Source organism: Acipenser ruthenus, chromosome 3 (assembly GCF_902713425.1).
Source record: "Acipenser ruthenus chromosome 3, fAciRut3.2 maternal haplotype, whole genome shotgun sequence".
NCBI lineage: Eukaryota > Metazoa > Chordata > Actinopteri > Acipenseriformes > Acipenseridae > Acipenser > Acipenser ruthenus.
Window position 1 is genome coordinate 1,602,987 of NC_081191.1, and position 15,636 is coordinate 1,618,622.

The 15,636-nt window shown below is 39.2% G+C and overlaps 1 protein-coding gene across 2 annotated transcripts in view; it reads left to right on the forward strand.

Moving 5' to 3' along the window:
• The window catches only part of LOC117435728 (collagen alpha-3(IX) chain-like), a 57,111-nt gene extending 43,808 nt beyond the window's left edge, over positions 1-13,303 (forward strand). For both annotated transcript variants that reach the window (XM_059010189.1, XM_059010194.1), the window contains 12 exons: positions 2,254-2,307; positions 2,840-2,893; positions 3,088-3,141; positions 3,283-3,354; positions 3,588-3,623; positions 4,272-4,316; positions 5,213-5,245; positions 6,028-6,174; positions 7,414-7,468; positions 9,522-9,704; positions 11,244-11,321; positions 12,186-13,303. In XM_059010189.1, coding sequence (XP_058866172.1) covers positions 2,254-2,307; positions 2,840-2,893; positions 3,088-3,141; positions 3,283-3,354; positions 3,588-3,623; positions 4,272-4,316; positions 5,213-5,245; positions 6,028-6,174; positions 7,414-7,468; positions 9,522-9,704; positions 11,244-11,321; positions 12,186-12,388 — 1,014 coding nt within the window. In that variant the 3' untranslated portion in view covers positions 12,389-13,303. The remainder of the gene's footprint in view (positions 1-2,253; positions 2,308-2,839; positions 2,894-3,087; positions 3,142-3,282; positions 3,355-3,587; positions 3,624-4,271; positions 4,317-5,212; positions 5,246-6,027; positions 6,175-7,413; positions 7,469-9,521; positions 9,705-11,243; positions 11,322-12,185) is intronic.
• Positions 13,304-15,636: the final 2,333 nt, after the last annotated feature.

Genomic DNA, 15,636 nt, shown 5'->3' on the forward strand with positions numbered 1-15,636 from the left:
GAAAAGATACCTCTTTTGGATAACACTGTTTCTTGAAGAATTTGTGAACTGGCACATGATATGGAGACGCAACGCATATGCACACTCGATTGATGAATCCACAGACGTGGGAAATCAGACTCAGCTGTTAGTATTGGTTCGCTACGTTTGGGAAAAAAACCTGGTTGAAGACTGTTTTTGTTGTCTTACACTGCCAACATGAACAACAGCAGCGGATATTTTTGAAATACTTAACCAGTACGTAACCACAAAAGGCATTTCGTGGGAAAGCTGTATCAGCATTTGCAAAGACAGGGCTATGACTGGAAATAAGAGTAGTTTGATCACGAGAATAAAACGCTGTTTCAACGCATTGTCTTTTACACAGAGAGGCATTGGCATCGAAAAAACTGAGCCCAGACTTGAATAATGTTTTATTCTCTGCTGTAAAAATTGTGAATTTCATTAAGGCCAGACTAATGTCATAGGTCTATGTGACAAAATCAAAGGGTTCACAGCGAAAGCAGAACGGTGGAATGAACGAGTGAGAATGGGAATAACAATGATGTTCACCTGCCTAAATGGCTTCTATGATGGAGAATCTGAAGTGTGTGGACTTCTCGGAGATAGTCTGCAGACATCTCACAGGGCTTGTTTCTCAGTTCAACATGGACTTCAGTGAAATGGACAAACTGACTGAATTGAGCAATGACAGTTTTTTACATCAGAAGCATCAGAGCTGTGAATGTAACATCTCAGAGTTTTGGTTGGATATCTCAACTGAATATCCAGAGCTTACTGGGAAAGCGATGAAAGAACTGCTACGTTTGCAACTACATATTTACGTGAGTCAAGATTTTCTGCCTTGGCTGCTATTAAAAAAAAAAAAAAAAAAAAAAAAAACTGAGCAAAATTAGAGGTGAAGGATGAGATAAGAGTTTGTGTTTCTGAAATTGTACCAGGTACTGACAAGTGTCCCATTGAAATGGTAAGTTTTAATGGTTTATTCAGGGTTCATTTTTATGTTGACTTGAACAAAAAGTTTATCATTGTTAGATATGATATTTCTGGGGCTCCCGAGTGGCGCATCCAGTAAAGGCGCTCTGTGCGGAGTTCAGGATGTGCCCTATAGCCTGGAGATCGCAGGTTCGAATCCAGGCTATGTCACAGCTGATCGTGACCGAGAGTTCCTAGGGGGCGGCGCACAATTGGCTGAGCGCTGTCCGGGTAGGGAGGGCTTAGGTCGGCAGGGGAATCCACGGCTCACCGCGCATCAGCGACCCCTGTGGCCGCCAGATCTGTGTTGTCCTCCGGCACTATAGGTCTGGTGGCATTGCTGTGGATCTGCAGTGCGAAAAATGACGGCTTGGCAGGAGCACGTTTCGGAGGACGCGTATTCCAGCCTCCGTATTCGCGTATTCCAGTCGGCGGGGGGGTTGCGAGCGGTGAGCCGGGGATACAGATAATAATTGGGCATGCTAAATTGGGGTGAAAACCGGGGTAAAATAATTGGCGACGACTAAATTTAAAAAAAAAAAAAAAAAGAAATGATATTTTTATCTTGAGGTTAATGTTTTTGATGTTGTAAATATTTTAAAAGCTACTCATTTTGATGGGAAGTAAATGGTAGGCTAACGTGAAAAGCATTTATAGTGCAGACTATTTGGGATTATTTATAATAACTTTGCCGAATAGAAACGTGTGCATCCAAAGACTTAATTCAAAGTTTTAAGAACTACTGTTTGGCATTCTGTTCTAACCCAGCAGTGTGTCAGTCCCAAACTGTTGTGACATAAATTATATATTAAATAAACATCAAAAATGTTAATTAGGCTATTCTGCCTTTTATTACAACTGTGATAACATTCAGTAGAGTGAAAACTATAAAGGGGTACTTCAGCTGAAATGTTGAGACAGAAGGGGTACAGTTTTTAAAAAAAGGCTGAAAACCCTGATATATATTATCATACTTATGCAAACTAGTCCACGTGTAAATTAAGTACTACCAAATTTCCCCAATTTGTTGCTTTAAATTTAGTCAGAATACCAGTACATACAATTAGCAAAGTTAGTGATGAGTCCATAATTCGGCATATAACAAATCATATCATATCACAAGGAACCCCTGAAACGTTATAAGGGATTTAGTAAAAAATAAATAAGGGGGGTGGGAGTATTTGATGTACTGTATATACATCAAGTGGTAAAATTGAAGAATTCACAAGCATCATTAAGGGAAATTTTTCTCTTGTCGAATGTATTCTAATGCTACAGGGTGGAATTGGACCTCTCGGAGGAACAGGACCAGCTGGTCCTCCTGGTAAACCAGTAAGTATCATCTAAGGCAATCGATTGCTGGAGTGAGGTCTGGTTGTATAACTCTTTCAACACTATCTTTACAGAAAGGCATCCCTATGATAACTAATTCAAGTTCAGTATCTCATATGTTCAAATAGTACCGCTAATCAGGCAGTCGTTTGTGAAATGCAGGTTTGCTTTGTAGAAACATCCAATCCTTATTACGGGAGGAAGAATAACATTGGTAGGGGTTTTGTTGGGACAGTGGGTCCAAAAACTACTCATTATTAGTAGTAGTAGTATAGTTATTGTTATTGTCATTATTATTAATGTTTCCATTCCATTTGAGTCTGATTTCTTCAAAATAGTAGTTAATTGTATATTGCGTAATTTTGGTATGGTCTAATTATTATTCTATACCCTAGTATTTGACAGTTTGTTATTTAATGTAATCACAATCATTTTCTGTTTACTCCAGTTGTAATGTATATGCAAGTATTTTACTGAATTGCAAATACAACTATTGCAACAAACTATTAACACCCTGATTTGATTGTTTAAGGGAGACGCAGGAGTGGCTGGTGAAAATGGATTACCAGGACCAAAAGGACCTCCTGTGAGTAACTGTCCTCTAGTTATGCAATTTCAAAATACTCAGGTATAGACTGCAATGGTGCACCTAGCCATAATGTTACAGAAATAAACCATCACTCAACATAGGAATAAACTCTGTAGTATAGATTCACAATGTATGTGAGAATCTCTATGTTAATCAGACTAACGAACTAAAAACCTTTCTCTTTGTTTCAGGGTGAAACTGGAAAACAAGGACCAGGTGGTGCAACTGGGCTTCCTGGACCTGATGTGGGTTTAATATGTCTTTGATATTACTTCAGAGCACATGCATTTACTGTAGACACAGGGGTGCTGTTGTTAAACATTTAGATACACAAGTAAAGGATTCAGGAGTTAATTTAAAATTATGATTTTTTTCTTGACCAACAGGGTGAAAAAGGTGGCAAAGGGGAAGCTGGTTCCCGTGGTATAAAAGGCCATACTGGAGAGAAAGGCGAAAGGGTACAGAATTGGCACAGCTGATTTTTTCTTTATGTGTACCATAGCAGTGTTGACTAAGCTAGGCATGCTAGGCCTGCTGTTTGATTTCTTTCTGTATTTATTTGTGTATCTTTCAGTGGTATCCGGTTTCAGTTCAGTTTTTAGGTTGGCGGGCATGAAGAGACCCTGTACAATGGCAAGTCTTCTTTGTCTGCGCATGTACAGTATTTATGTATTTCTCAATCTCTTTTTAGGGCCCCATAGGACCCGCTGGCCCACAAGGGAGTAAGGTAAATTACCATTTAATTTGTGTCCTGTGTATTCCAAAGTTCAACTGTAAAATACATAACAAACCTTTCAGTGGGTTTGTAAGCAGAAGGAAGGCGGATATGAGCTCAATGAAACCATCATGATGCTGTTTCTGAAGTGAGGTTGCCAGTGATTTGAGGCCCAATTCAAACTGTATACAAAATCATGCTTAATTCTTGATTTCTACATTAAAATTAATTTTACAGTAAGACCACAAACACAGAGAGGTAAGGTGAACTTATTTCTGTAGCACAGAAATAAGACAACACAACAAAGGACAGCAGATTCCACAATAACCAAAGTGTAGCCGTGATTACAATTAGCAGATTCTACAATAACCAACGTGTAGCAATGGTTACAATGAGCAGATTCACTACACTGAATAATCTATTCAATATATAACAGACTGCTCATGAGAAAATGAAAACAAAATGGTGGACTTCTTTTGGGGAATAAAGGCCTTTTGTGATTATTTCTCTGGCTTTAATGTGCTCAGACCTTATTGATTTATGGGATGTTTTCATTCACATGGATGACTGTAACCCTGAAATAAGTCATAATCTTTAATGAGACTATATATATATATATATAAAAAAAATGTTCATTTAACTCTGCTGTTTACACTGTAGGGCAACCCAGGTGCACCTGGAGGAAATGGGAATAAAGGAGACATGGTATGTGTTTGTTCTCTCTAACGGGATGTTTAAGGGGCAGGGTTCCCTCGCTTTGCATATTCTGTGGCCCATGGCATCTTCCATTCTGCAGTAACTACAACCCAACGTGTTGAGAAGACAGAAGCTCACAGCAAGCCCCCTCTTCCTGGAATCGATTATTATAAACCTTTGCCAAACAGCAGTTGTTGAAACATTTGTCTATTTCTTGTTTTTGTTTTTGGTGCTGCTACATTACTCCCATTTAATGATCAAACACAAGCTACTCTCTAATTTTACTGTTAAGATATGGGTTTTTTTCTGTTTGAATAAATACATGAATGAATAAATATATAAATAATAAAAATAATATTCTTAAAAGTAATGATATTCATGCTGGAACCTCAACTTAGTCAGCTGCTTGTTTGAACTTGGGCAAGTCACTGAAAAAACTTTCTCTATTAATTTTTCTTCCAAAAAGTAATCTTATTTGTGAATCACTTATGTTAATACGACAACAATTGTTTTTTAACTTATTAATGCCGTGGTAACAGTGTAGTTTAAAGATCTGTTACAAACAGTCATGTATACATGTTATACAGAATGTTATACACTATAGTACACAGCTATTGGTAATGCATGTATAGCAATGCAATGCATAAGCACCAAGAAGCCTTACAGTGTAATTGCTTTCATAATCGTCTGGTTTCACAGACCCTGATTAGCACTAATCTCATAGTACCTAATGTTACCTTTACAATAATGTGTCAATTACATTTTATTATATAAAAAAATGTGCTTCCTATTAATTACCCTCAAAATGTTTAGTAACACATTACATTACACTTCTTTTTTTATTACTGTGATGTATTGATGACTTGATTTGTATAAACTGACTTTAGTTAATATGTGTTTTATAGGGTCCTCCTGGTATTCCGGGGATTAAGGGAGAGGTATGCTTTTTATATCTATTTTGGTTTAGTTTGTTTTAGTTGCTCCATACAACAGCCTGATCATGTTCTGAAGACTTACCTTTACTAACCTGCCAATATGTATTATCGGAGGAGACTACAGTATACCTGTCTGGGCAACAGGGTTTTTTCATGACATACTGCATGCTACATTCATTAACAAACAGGACAACTAGGGGCTCCCGAGTGGCGCATCCTGTAAAGGCACTCCGCCCTATAGCTTGGAGATTGCTGGTTCGAATCTAAGCTATGCCACAGCCGACCGTGGCCAGGGGTTCCCGGGGGGGGTGCACAATTGGCCAAGTGCTGTCTGGGCGGGGAGGGGTTAGGTTGGCTGGGGAGTCCCTTGTGGCTGGCCGGGCGCCTGCAGGCCTGCCTGTATGCAATTCAGAACTGCGTGGTCCTCCAATGCTGTAAATTCTGGGATGGCTGCACGGCGGGCTTGCAGAGCGAAACAAAGCAGATGGCTGGTGGCACTCGTTTCTGAGGACTCGAGTGCTCGTCTTTGTCTCTGCCGAGTTAGTGCGGGGGTTGCAGCGGTGAGCCAGGTTGAATAGTAACTGACATTCCAAAATTGGGAGAAAATCGAGAATTAATAAAAATAATTGTCAAAAAAAAAAAGCATACTCAGGTACAACTGAGCATGAGTGGGCCTTTTCAAAACCTAGAGCAGAAAGGCTAGTGTTTTAAACCTCAACCATCTCTTTAGAGAATAATACACTTGTGAACGCTATCTGTATGAACTGAGGCACTTCTAATTTCAGATAGGCACCAAAGGAGACAAGGGACCAAAGGGGCCAGAAGGCCACCGTGGACAACCAGGCCACATGGGACCTTCTGGCCCCCCAGGTCCTCGTGGGATGGATGGGGACAGGGGTATATCTGGACCGCCTGGGCCGCAAGGTCTTCCTGTAAGTACCATTAAATCACTACATTCTTACTTGCTACCGTTTAGTCCAAAACCTGTAATTTGTTATATTTCACACTAAGGCTTGTGTCTCACTGTGGTTGATCCCCGAGGCCAGCATCGCAACCGTTGTGTGTGCTGATGCGCCAGGGAGGCAAAATAAGCTGATCCCTGGAGCCAGCATTACACTTCAGCCATCAACACCAGACAGAAGGACATCTACATCATCATATGGAAGGAAACGTAAATGGATGGAGACACATATGGATCACATTAGTTTACTGTAAAGCTACGTCTTAGTTGGTGCTTATCTTGGCGAGAGCCGAGTTCAAATCAGCATGAAGTTTTAACATCTACTCTCGTGTAATAGAAATCATACCTCTTATAAAAGAGGTTTAAAAAAAAACCAAAAGCGACGTCGTTGGTGCATCCGTCCTCTCAACCAACAGAGAACCCGAAAGGGAGAATTTCAAACATTATTCTGTTTACCCCACCCTCTCGTTCCACCTCTGAACAGACTAACCCCGTTCAGCCAAGGCTGCAGGTTTTTATACATGTGACCGTCTCCAGATTAGTAATAAATTAATCAATCTGGGGACAGTCACAGTCTGCACGAGTTTAGCATGGATGGGGAATTTTAACCCCACCCATGCTGTAAAACAGCAATCACAAAACATTGTGTATTTAACCATCAAATAATACATTTAAATGCTAATAATACAAAATAAACATGGGGTGGGGTACCCCGTCACAGACAGTGAGAGATATTTGAGGTATTTTAGAATGACAGGTGAAAGGTTTGACGATCTGTTGAGGCTGTATACCTTTCCATAAAAGACACACCTCTCAAGGTTGTAGATGATGTCACTACAACTTGTCGCACAGGGTCAGAGACCTGAAGTATGTACTGTAAGTTGTGTACTCTAAAGTAACATTTAAACTTAACAGTAGTCAAAAATAATAGTCTTTATATTATTGTTTTTGGTGTACTATTTAGAAGCTCTTGTGTATGTTGATGTGGCTAAAACCACATTGTTTGGTGACCTTTCCATGAATTCTTGTTTTTTTTGCCGCACCTCGCCTATGAAATGTACTAAAAATGGCTGTGCCAAAATTGTAGCCTTAGTTATAGCAATGCAACTGTCTTTAGGGAAAACTCTGCTGGGATGTACTGCTGTAATGTAACTGTTTTACCGTTGGATGCCTTTTCCATTACCCAAATGCTTGTCATATTACCATGCAGGGTCAGGAAACAAGTGAGAAGAGAATCAGGGAAATTTGCAACTCCATGATTCAAGGTTAGTATTTTTAACTCCCTCCTTGTCTAATACCCCAAATCTCATCAGCGCATTTTATTTTCTAAAAAGAATAAATACCACAATTCTTAAGACTCTTAACTAAATGACATGCCTGAGCTGTTTATTTTTCTTTGGAGCATTTATTGGGTGCATTTTTTTCTTTCTGAAAAACAAATTTACTGGACAATTTGAAGTAAAGAGCTTTGAGAATCAAGCCCTATGTGTTCTGTCCACATGCTAGATAATCTGATGTAGTAGTTTTACTTAAGCATTTTTCTTTTGATTCCAAAATAAAATACAGTGCACTCCATTTATAAGAATCACATTCGTCCCGGGTGTTTTGATTCTTCTAAGCGGTAGATTCTTAAAAGCGGACCGATATGATTACTGTGGTGCAGAATCAAACTTAGTATGAGAATGATAAGAGCTTGTTCCCTGGCTGCAGTGTAAAGGGTTGACCACTAGATGTCATGAGTTCCCGCATGTATGCACGCCCACGAAAAATCCATCCTGATAATTTACACTGTCCTCGGTCACAATTAGCAAAAGCGTGCCATCAGCAGTTTAAATACAGTATACAGGTGTCAATGGTGCTCAGTCATTGAGGACAGTACATTAAAACAAGTCCTAGTGGGTAAGCAGCTTGTTATATGATCACGATTATGTTTACTCAAGGCTGCAGAATCCTATTTTACTACAGTATATTTGAGAAGCGATCGTCTCGTGAGAGTGCCTAGTTTAACTGCCGGGCGGTGTTACGTGTAATGGCACAGCACAGTATTTTACTGTCAAGACTGCCACTGTATTTAAGCATCTATGGCTTACTTATGTTCTGTTGCGATACAAATCTCACGGTTTTTCATTAAACGTAGATGCAAAGCGCTGCAATCTCCTCCCCTCCTCACCACGCCACGTCATCTACATGCATATCACACAATAACACCGCTGTACTCGGGATGTATTCAATGAATGTGTATTCACTTTATTGAAACAAATTTTCACTAACAGAGAACACAAAACAGCATACCTGCACAATGCAGTGGTGCAGTCACGTTTTGATTACAAACAATGCAGTGTTTCCTGCATCACTGCATGATCCATTCTGTGTACGTGCCTAATCGCGCGAGATGTGATCAAATTCAAAAACAGCTTTTATTGGCTGTACACGTCATTGCACTTGATACAGTACCGTATTATATGCAGTCAGTTTGCCCTGAAATGATTCTTACAAGCAGATTGCTTGATTCTTACAAGGAGATTATTTTAGCATGGTTAGTATAGGAATGATTTTGTCCCAGTGGTTTTGATCACTATATGCTGTTGATTCTTATATCAGTGATTCTTATAAACGGAGTGCACTATAATTGTCTTTTCTAGAAGCTGCAGTGTACCATAAGGTTTTTAGAATGTTTAATGTTTTAGAAACATAGTACAACTTATGAAACAACATGCACTGAACACCCAATTTTATGACTGTGAGGACTGTAAGGTTTCTGCCGGAATAATGTTGTGGAGAATAACATTTCACTCAATAAGGAGTTCAGACATGTGGTTTTCCAAAGAGGCCTGGATCTATTTTTCATTACACATTCAGTCCTCACGATCGGTTACACAAGCCACGGAGAGTCACATACATGCACAGTACAGTTAGAGTTCATTGTCCAGTATTTAGTTCCAGCTCCAAAATACATTCAGATTACATTTTCTTTTGATAAGTTTCTGTTATCACTGCACAACTGCTACCTGCCATGCGCTTCCCTTACTGAGCGTCCATTCCCTGCAATTACACACCTACAACGCATCTCCTCTGTTGGGAGCTGGGATGAGACGTCAGCCTCCAAAAAGCACTAAACTTAAAGGTAGCGCTAGAATATACAAATAAGGGATCATACAGTGTGGCTCGCCCTACATGAACAACATGTATTGAAAACAGTTATTTCACCAAATAAAAAATGGTGTTGTAGGTTTATGTATTAAATAACAGGGATGGTTCATTTAATGTACCTGTATTTTGAGGTGATTATTATTGTTATACTTATCTGTTTAATTCCAGACCAAATTGCTGCACTTGCTGTCAGTCTCAGGAGTCCAGTAGTTAAAGGAGCCGCGGGCCGTCCTGGAGCCGCTGGTCTCCCAGGACCACCAGGGCCACCTGGGCCTGGAGGACATCCAGGACAGAAAGGCCCTATGGGTCCCAGAGGGCAGCAAGGATTCTATGGAGAGCCAGGACTGAAAGGTACCAACAACTCAGACTTACTGTATGCAGCACCTTCTAATACTGCATCCAAAAGCACAAACGCATTGAAAAGACATGCTCAGCCAACTATTTATTACAAGAAAGGGATCATTAATGTGTCTTGAATTGAAACAGTGGTGATACACCATACCTACAGTAGTGACTACAGGAGCCACCTCCAACAGCGAAGCATCTACTGTAGATGCTGGAAATACAAAGATGACCTTGATAGCCTGAGGTAACGCCAAGTACTGTTATTATTATTATTATTATTATTATTATTATTATTATTATTATTATTATTATTCTTTCTTTCTTTCTTAGCAGACACCCTTATCCAGGGCGACTTACAATTGTTACAAGATATCACATTATTTTTACATACAATTACATTATTTTTTACACATTATTTTTACATACAATTACCCATTTATACAGTTGGGTTTTTACTGGAGCAATCTAGGTAAAGTACCTTGCTCAAGGGTACAGCAGCAGTGTCCCCCACCTGGGATTGATCCCACGACCCTCCGGTCAACAGTCCAGAGCCCTAACCACTACTCCACACTGCTGCACTTATTGCCTGATAAAATTTAACTTTCTTATATTTAATATACCTTTTTAGTTCCAAGATGCTAATTTCAGTGCTTCAAGTATCAGACAAAAATAAACAGACAAATCTTTGAAAGATAAGCAAATTAATTAGTTTATTCAGAAGTAACAAAAATGCAGTAAAATGTTATATGAGCATCATCAGAACTAGCATTCAAAGTATATTCGAACATGTACAATAACACATTTCATCAGAAACATTCAAACAAAATGAATTCCTATATCATGCATTGTTTTCTGTAAGGAGAATGTTTGTACACGAGTCTCGGATGCACAAACAAATCCAGTGATAAACGTTGTTTCTCAGTCTGATCCTTGCTGGATTTTGTCCTTTGTCCTTCTGAAGCAAGGTGATTTCGTAGACACTGCTTAGTAGTTTTGAAGAAGTTAACTTGAAAAAAGTTACATTTTTTACAAGTTACACAAACCCTCATGGTGGGCTTCCAAAGGAAAGTAGCACTTGCCAAATAATTTTTATTTATTGAGAAGGTTTGTTATATTTTCCAGAAGAAATTTTAATCTTTACATGCTACATGTCTGACAGTGCGTTCAAGTCTTGAAGTTCAAACAATTGTCTTTAAAAAGAAGTAGTTTTATTCATTTAAGTTTGCTTAATTGTCGCTGAATATAATAGTAAACTTCTCATGTTTAGTTCCATATGTGGGGGTTTCGTAGACAGAATGTCTATAAGCAGTGGGTTCTTTTGTCTTGTGAGATAACAAACTTTGCAATCACTTTGGATAGAAGAAAATACATTGCCCTGTTAGAAGATACCTTTATATTTAAACATATTCTACACAGTTTATCCTTCCACAGCTGACAAGGGCTAGTGAACACTTAGGTGACTGTTGTAGGTTTTACTAAATATGTGTAAAAGATTCTGATTTAAAAAGGCATATTTAATGTTTTGATCTACTCCCCTCTTAACAGGTGACACAGGGGAGAAGGGAGAACGTGGAGAAGCTGGAATTGGAAAGCGTGGGAGTCAGGGACCACCAGGACCTCCAGGTACGGAGAACTGGGTGTTAATGTATATATTAAGATGTGAATCTAAGAAACCCAAATGTTTAGACCATTTTTTTTTGTTTAGATGTACACAAAAGGTTTAAATGATTACAAAAATTATTTCAGGACATTTTGGAGGAAAGCCCTTCAATTGTGTGGAAAGAAAGGTAAACACAATGCAGTACAATGCACTGTGTTTACTTTTCTTACTATTGTAAGCTTCTGTTCACTTTTCTTCAATTGCTTTAGTCCTCCAGAAATACAGTAACTTTGCAGAAGCATTCCAGCAAGGTTACTGGCAGAAGATGGATTTTACCATCATGAGCATGTGGGCAGGATATGGGATTTAACTTCCTGGTTGAACTTCGAATGCACATTCACATGATTACTACATTTGCTGCTCGGTCATATTAAAGTGCTCTACATTCTCAATTCATTCTGTATATATGTATAAAAACAAACAAAATGAAAGGTGGAATTTTCAGAATCTATTTCCCTGTTTTCAATAAAGTAAATGGTTTCTGTTGCATTTCTGACCAGGAGGTCGTCTGACGTTCGGTCGCCTAGTTGATAGCATTTGTTGTGTTTTCACATGTAACAGGAGACCATGTTAAGGTTACCATCCTCTTCCCCAACGACACATGAGATGGAAAATGAAGGATACAAATTGTGACCGCCAAACACTTTTGCCTTACTGTATGCCTTCACAGGAGGTATACTTGAAATCCATTTAGTGGCACATAAGGCCATTACATGGCTTTCAAACCCCAACATAGAACTTTAGTTGGTGCATTTCTATACGCCGTACATGAAGAAGAAAGAATACAATAAATATTGGTGTTCTCAAATGTCCCGCTCTGTTTGCAGGAGAACCTGGTCTAGATGGCGTTGGCAAAGCTGGCCGTGATGGTGCTCACGGGGAGCAGGGGGTTCCAGGGGAAACTGGTTTTCCAGGCTCTCGAGGTCCCAGAGGCCCACCTGGGGTGTGTGATCCCACAAGCTGCATGGGGCCCCCACCGATGTTCATGCCAGTGAGTGGGAAAAAATCCTCCAGTATGAAGGGCCCATGAAAAAAGAAGACATCTAAATATAAGTTATACAGTATGAGAGCTCAGAAACAAGGAGTTAATGCCCTGGTCATGTCCAAGATGAACTTGAACTCAACCTGTTTCCATTTCACAAAAGCTATGAAGACTGGTGAGCTGTGCTTGTCAACCCTTGATCTTTGAGCTTTCACCTGGCAGCGATGCCTTGTATGTTTGTATAAATCAATCTACCCTGTTAACAAAGAGATGTCCTTGAAATATGAATGAATACAGAGACAAAAAAAGATGTTTGAGTTGATCCCATTGATTTATTTTTCACCCATTACTAAAATAGCATTGGGCTAATAAGCAATAAAGCTGGTTCTTGTTTTTTGTGTAGTCCAATACATTATAAGAGAGCAATATAGAGCCTTATTTATGCAAACTACTTTTAAAACCCTCAGGAGAGCTTGGCAGGTTAAAGTGTGACACCATGTCTACCATTTAAAATGAAATTCTTCATAAGCAGTTCCATTTTCAATCTGTGGGCCATATTCACAACGCTTTTACCAACAACTAAAGCATTTGCCCACGACTAAATAAAAATAAATACATAAATAAATAAATGTTGATGTATAAAGCTTGAGACAAATAACCCAGTATTTGTCTCAAGCTTTATTAGCAGTTTTATTTTCATTCACAATAAAATGTTGCAAAGCGTGGTGGTAAATGCTTTGTGAATATAGTCCTGTATATGGAATAGATCTAATTACCACACACAGACAAACATAACAGTGGGGAATTCTGAGAAATATAAATAATGCACTATTTGAAGGAACTGTGGTAGGAAACACAGTAAATCAGGGGAAACTGAAGGCATAGTGAAAAAGGCCTTGTATTGCAAACTTTATATGGGTAGGGAATCATACTAAATCACAATCCCTACTGATTGCATTGATTGGAAGAAAAAGTGTTGGTGATTATGGATAGCTTGACTTTGATTGAGAAAATGTTTCTTTGCAAGAAGGGACTGTTCTTTCATGCTTATTCTCAAAAGATCATTAAGTTCATAAGAACTCACAGGGTAGGGTATTCATTCAGCCATGACAATATTCTGAAGACACTGGTGATACCATAAGAACTGGCAGGAGAAAGGGTTTAATCATCAATACTCAATCTCATAAAACACAGTCCAATTGTTAAATACACAGACATACTGCATCGTCAAACCGTAAATAAAATCCATACTTATTCCATGTGTCTAATGCATGCCTTTGCCAGCAAGTATCAGATTTGAAAATCTCACATTGACACATCCATTTTAAACTGACCTTGTTAACTGTCTAGCTGTAATTATCTGCTAGATCAAAAACGAATCAAAATCCCAAACCGATTGTTTCAGGGGGGATTCTTTTAGCTGTGGGCTTAGGCATAGATTATATCTGAGGAAACTATGTGAACTATGGAAACAATGCAGACTTGCTCAGGCCCATCTGTATTGATCAGGGATTAACATTGTGTGACTGTATTCAAATCATGATCAGGAGACTGAAAGAATGCATTAAGGACTCAAGAAATTGACTTTTTCTTATTTGTGTGTTTTCAAGTTTAGAGTTCTACCAACAAATTATTTTTGGATAATTTTACAGACCCCGAATATCACTAATCTTGGACTGCCTAAAAGCTGCTAATAAAGCCAGTTAAGTAAGCTGCTTGCTTAGCTTCACTGTTTTCCATTAGCGCTGAGATATTATTTTATATTATATATTTGCACCATAATGGCAACTACCAAAGATAATGCACACCTGTAATAGTGTGACTGAGATAGTAAATCTTCTGATAAAGCTGACTAGCACAGATGCTATACACTAACGTTTAACAAAAATCTGCATTTTTAAAAGCAGCATCATAAGAAATCAAATAACCTTCATCACTCCAGGCTGCAAAATATTGTTTGATCCCCAGAGGGCCTCCTCTGCATATCTCTAGCGGAGGGTTTTCAAGTGGGTTCCCTTCGAAGTTTGAGGAACACTGATTGTCCCCCCATTCCAAGTTCACAAGGTCCCCAAACCTCCTATGAAGGGTCCTCAGCTTGTTTTTGCCCAGCCACAAAGTGTGAAGGCTCCTCAGATTACTGAAAGTCTCAGGCAGGCTTTCCAACCTGTTGAAGAACAAGAGCATGGTCACTAGCTTTGCCAGGTTCTCAACGCTGGGAGGGATTGTCCTGATCTTGTTACACTGGCATCCAAAAACGTAAGGTTTCTCATCTGGCAAGTCTGAAGCAGAAACTCCCTGAAGGCATTATTGGCCAGGTGTAAGCTGGTAAGCTTCTGGAGCCTCCCAAACTCTTTGGAAAGGAAACTCAAGAAGTTGTTGCTGAGGGTCAGCCTCTCCAAGTTATCCAAGACTCCTATATCAGCAGGGATGACTCTCAGCTCATTGGTGTATAGATTAAAAATAGACCGGTTCCTTAGCTGCCTGATTTCTCTAGGGACCAAATCCATCCTGTACATCAGGCAGCTCCCTCGCTCTGGGCTCAAGGACTTGCAGTTCCTCCAGATCAAAGACCTCTGAGGGTACAGATACTAGATCTTTCCCTTCCAATTCAGCCTCCATTAGCCACCCTCAGTGGGATTTTTTTCCAACCTGTATTTCCAAAACTTGTCCCCATTCGGGACCAGTGACAGGAGAGACTGTGTTGATTTCACCCTGCTACACTCTCCTTCTCTGTGTGCTATTGTAGAAAATAAGGATCTCCTTACACTGAACACATAGTTTCTAAGATGCCTTATATTTGGCTAAATACATACAACAATAATATACACCTCTTTACAGAGGAAAGGCAAAAGCTGTTTAAATGTGTCCACTTCACCTTATTATTAATATTTTATTTGTTCTTCACTGCTTTGCATTAGGGGTGGTTGCATAGCGTCTCTAGGCTGCCTAGCTACCAAAGTAAACACAGTGCCCTCTATGCTGCTCCTAATATGTAAAATACAAAGCTCACAGCAGTTCCTTTGTTGATTAAACATGTTTATACATAATTGACAAAAGATTAAATACTAGTCCTGAAACAGACAGTACAGTAACCTGTGTAATCCAGCATCGATTGGGATCAGAATCATATATGGCGGATTACAGTGTGCTGGATGACAGAGGTACTGTACAATCTAGTATTGTACCCCCAAAAAAGTAAGTATCAATGACAAACTATTTGAACTCAATTACAGTACATACAGTAGAAGTCTTGTTCAGGTACACCCAGTAATTAAAGGATTGTAGTAACTTTAATT